Source organism: Tupaia chinensis, unplaced genomic scaffold (genome assembly GCF_000334495.1).
Source record: "Tupaia chinensis unplaced genomic scaffold, TupChi_1.0 Scaffold000161_1, whole genome shotgun sequence".
NCBI classification, from domain to species: domain Eukaryota; kingdom Metazoa; phylum Chordata; class Mammalia; order Scandentia; family Tupaiidae; genus Tupaia; species Tupaia belangeri.
This window is the reverse complement of record NW_006159632.1, coordinates 3,814,642-3,819,314: the sequence shown is the minus strand read 5'-3', so window position 1 is coordinate 3,819,314 and position 4,673 is coordinate 3,814,642. Positions and strand designations below refer to the sequence as shown.

The 4,673-nt window shown below is 56.7% G+C and overlaps 1 protein-coding gene across 1 annotated transcript in view; it reads right to left on the bottom strand.

Annotated features, from left to right (window-relative positions):
• SIPA1L2 (signal induced proliferation associated 1 like 2) overlaps positions 1–4,673 on the bottom strand; it is a 105,274-nt gene that overhangs the window by 39,409 nt on the left and 61,192 nt on the right. The window contains exons 10-13 of the mRNA XM_027770859.1: positions 3,779–4,027; positions 2,030–2,113; positions 542–636; positions 127–230 (exon numbers count right to left, since the gene is read on the bottom strand). Coding sequence (XP_027626660.1) covers positions 127–230; positions 542–636; positions 2,030–2,113; positions 3,779–4,027 — 532 coding nt within the window. The remainder of the gene's footprint in view (positions 1–126; positions 231–541; positions 637–2,029; positions 2,114–3,778; positions 4,028–4,673) is intronic.

Here is a 4,673-nt window from a genome sequence, read left to right as displayed (position 1 = left end):
AGCAGGGCGTGCCACTGTGGAGAGGCCGTTAGTCTTTGCTAGCCTTTCTGCCAATAACCTTCTGAGGCAAAGGACACCCTGGAAAACCCCCGGCTCAGCATTCAGGCTTCTGAAGGAAGGACTTACGTGAGACAGCTTACTGGGGGACTCTGTGCCGCTTCCATCCTTCTGTAAGGCACGCTCCTTGTAGGAACTCAGGAGTTTGGACGACGGGCCGTGCCATTTGGTTTCTGCCGTGTGGAGAGGGAAGAGGTGAATTTCCGCTCCCGTTGTTAGTAAAAGAATAAGGAAGAACAAGAGACAAATGGCCTGGGATAATGAATGGGATTGCAGTTCTAGGGCTCCCTAGTCTTGCCAGCGGAGCTGCCACCAGGGCAGACAGACCCAAAGGGTTCCACCTGGTGGGCATGCCAGCCGCAGCCACCCTTAGCCACCCACAGCCACATGCCACCACGCACCGGGAGAGCGCTCAGTGCACACAGGGGCTCGCACTCCCAATGTGGGCCCAGCGGGAACAATCGTGGGATCCAGCGCCCGTTACCTGGGTGCCTGCTTCCTTCCAGGGCGTCCTCTCGCTCCCGGGCGCCGTCACACTCCAGGGGGCCCTGGTGCTCGAGCAGCAGAGGAGACTGGCACCTGGAAAGGGCCACGAGCTGAGCTTATCCTTTCTTGCCAGACCGCCCCCCCACCCCCCCAGTGCAGGCCTGGGCTGCTGGCTTCTAAATGAGCCATGGAAGGGAACCCCTGTCAGAGGCCGGCAGATGGAAATACGGAATCTGTCGGCCCGCCCCGTCAGAGAAGTGGCAAGTGTCTGGGATCTATAATGGCACTCCAGCGTTATGGACAAAGGAGGGTCACACCATGGGGTGGGAGGAGACGGTCCAGGGTCAGGCGAGGTCCTGGCGAGCTAAGGACAAGCTCACTGGGCGTATCTCTTTCTCCATGTGTTCATTCACCCATTTAGCCGTGCATTCCCGCGCCTCGCTTACATGGCTCTGCTAGATCTTTACTTCAGCTGAAGGGAAGAGACAATGATGGTCGACTCCAAACCACATCTAAGTGGCCGTTGTTTTATTAAAAACCCCAAACAGGAAAATGTAATCTCATGAAAGAAAAAGGTCAAAGGAAACTTGTTCACATGATGAAGTGATTCTATGCACAGAAGTCTGGTTATAGACCCCTGGTCACAGATCCTGGCTTACAGAAAAAGCCAGAAGTTTTTCCATTTATACAACAAACAAAACAAAACAAAAAACAGATACAAAACAAAGAAAAAAACCCACCTCCCTACTTTTAAACATAATTTCATTTAGAAAAAAATACTTGCTGTACAATGTTTGAGACTGCCATCTCTTATCCATGAGAAGGAACATGAACTCAGACTACAAATAACTGCTTCTAAGCCAAACCACAAGAAAGGCAGGTCCCAGGAGAGCACTCCCAGCAGCCCCTCCCCTCATGGGGGGCCCTCCCCTAAGCCCACGCACCTGCCGGGCACACCGTGGACTCACGGCCCCTCGGCAGGGAGGCAGCCCTCCCGCAGGAGAGCACCGGCTTGCGGCCTCCACCTCCTCCACTCAGTGCCCATGTCCAGCAATTCCCGGCTCTGCCCGAGATGCTGGCCCTACGATACGCAATGCCACAAGGGGACATTCCTAGCTGAGGGTGCTGAGGAGGCCTCCACTGCTGCCCTGAGGAAGCAAAGAGCCCTCAAGTGCTGGACCCTTTTCTCTGATTCCGAGCGGTTTCCTCATCAGCAATTTAAGGGGAGGGAAGAGTCCCAAGGGTCCATCCACAGAGTCAAGCCCCTAATCTGCATGTTCGGAAAACCTTGCCTCCACCCAAGGAAAAGCAGGCTCAGGAGGTGAGTGGGCATTACCTATGGAGAAGGGGGGCCTCCCTAACCTGAACGAGCCACTTAGGGTAAACACATCGGCATTTTTGCGGTCCCTGCATGGCCTCCCATGCAGCAGGCTCACAGGAAATGCCTTGGAGGGAGCCCCAGGGAGATGCGGTAAAATGGCCGTACCCGTCATAGCCCACTTGTGGTCTCCAAGGTCCGCTCCCTCCGGGTCCCGGGTCACTGGAGGATGACTGGTTGCTGGGCGAGCTTCTGAAAGGTGGCAAGAAGTGTTAACAGTGCACCGGGCTGCCTCGCCTCGTTTCACAAATAAATTCACTTTGACAAAGACAAAGAAAAGGGAGAAAAATGCATCGCATTGGGAAGCAGAACAGATCAGGGAACAGTGAACTGAGAACTGGTGATGCCCGGAGGCCGGAAGTGGCTGACAGCTGGCAACAGTGTGCGCGGGGGGACAGGGCAGGACCGTGGCCACCGGGGGGAAAGCACAGAGGACTCCCTGGTGAGGGCAGAGGGCCCTTCCCACCTGAGCCGGCAGTGACGGGCGGCCAGCCTTGCCGCATGCACTGAGTGCGAGTCACACTTTGGTCCTGTACTTAAAGCAGACAAAGAAAACCCTGATTTGGAAAAATATTTCTTTTCATACTTCGATTGAATGTAATCCTATTCATCTCTTTTCCCGGACACACAAAACCCAGTAATATTCATGAAAAGTCCCTTGATAAAGATGCGCTTGCCAAGTTGGCCTTTTGCTCTAGAATCTTCCTGCTGTTTCCTTGAACCTTACTGAAAGCTGCTGGCATAAGGGAGGCCCTGCGACCTCCCTGGGGGGCCCTGTGGCTGCAAGCCCCAGTCACTGGGGCCACCCGTGTGCATTCCTTCGCGTCTGAGGAACTGATAACCTCAGCAGACCCAAGAGTAAGGAGACCCGGGGCCAAGGTGACGTGATGCCAGATGAAGGTACCGCCACGTCTGTGTTCACTCCGGAAAGAAGGGCCCCGACAAGGCAGGGCAAGACCACATGATCTAATCTTATCGAGTCACCCAGTTCCCACGTACAGGCTTGCCGGAGCCAGGCCCACTAAATGCCTTGCATGTATGACCGTGCAAGCCTCAGGATGCCGGAGGAGGTCTGATTCTCGCCGTGATGATCTGTCGGATGAGGAAGCTGGGTACAGGAGGATGAGCCCACGGCGAGGGCGCATCATGATTTAGAGATGCCAGACGAGGGCAGTAAGGCAGCCGGGCAGGGGTGTGCAGGGAGCTCTGGGCCTCTGCATGGCTTACAAGCCACATGAAAGCCACCCAGATGGAGCAGGAAGGAACAGTCGGCCCCAGGCCAGTTCCATGGCTGCGTTCCCCTAGAAGGACCTGCACAGCCGAGGCAGCCGAACACTCACCAGCTTCCAGTGCTGCTAGGTTAACTTTTACACAAGTGCATTTTTTCACTGAATGCTTCATTTTAAACTCAACTCACGTTGCAATAAATGAGAGAGAAATCAAGAAGCACTATGACCCCCAGAGCCTTTCAGGGTTTACCGTTTACACCAAGAAGCCAGAATTGTTGCTGACGTCTCAGTTTACTCCTACTCAGACCTACGCCCTCATGCAGGGTGGTTCCTGGGGTATCTTTCCAAGATAGTTCGGAGTCCCGGGTGAATGGGAGGGAGAATGCCAATGAGAAGGAATGGCGTGGCCCTGGTGGGCAAAACCACATTCATTGGCCCCTCGCGGGGGCAGGAGCAGCCAGCCCCACGCACCACGGTGGATGGCCTGGCTTGCTATTGCCTCCTGCTGCTTCTCAGCTTGCAAACTGCAAGTGACCAAGCCGAGTAGCCAGGCCTTTCCGCTTACAGACCCAGGTTCCAACCCCAGAGCTCTCAAGGAGTATCCTTGCGCCAAGGGCACCTGCATTACCTCGTGCCATCGGGCAGCTTCCGGTCAAAGGAGGTGCTGCGAGGGATGGCAGCCTGGGCCTGCTGGAGCAGCTGCAGCCGGTCAGGTGTGCCGGGCACAGGGGAGGCCCTGGACAGGGGCTGCAGGGCAGGCGCAGGCACACGGTGCCACGTGGTGTTCCTCCTGAAGGGGGTCTTGTACTCGCAGGGCGTGCCCTCGCTGTCCAGCTTGTATTCCACCATGGGGATCCGGCAGAGCTCCGAGCAGCCCCTGTTGGGCCAAGGAGAGGTGAAGAGGAGGCTGGCGGTGGAGCCGGTAGCCGGTGCACTGCCTGTGCTCCTCGGGCTCCGAGTCAGTCACTCAGCAGAGCGCCTCACTGCAGCAAGATGATGTCCCGGCTCTGTGCAGTCCCTCCCCTGGACAGCGACAGAGGTCAGGCACTAGTGAGGCTGCCATGAGGCCACACACACACACCCCGCGGAGGACTGAGGACACCCATATGGCCGCGGGCCACGGGCACCAGCTCCTGCCCGGCCCCTGGCAGGTGACTGACGGCTGATGCCTCGCACAGCACAGCCTGGATGCTGAGGGTGTCAGGACAGTCCCAGGGACAGCATGGGCTTTCTGCTGTGATCAGAAACCACAGCTGGAGCTGCTGAACACCTTGCTCAAGCTGGCTCGCAGACCACGCTGGGCCCCTGGGCTGCACAGTTCTGCCTGCAAACCCTAGAAACAGGATGTCCCAAACCAAGGCTGGACTCACTGAGCCCAGTGTCTTATGGTGGTGGCTTCACCTGGCTGAAACCCATTGAACTCTGCACCATGTGCACGCAGGTTATTGCCCATCCACCCCACTGCCCTGCACAGAAACTTACAAATAGGGGGAAGGTGAGCTCAGGTTGGGGTGTGCCGCTCT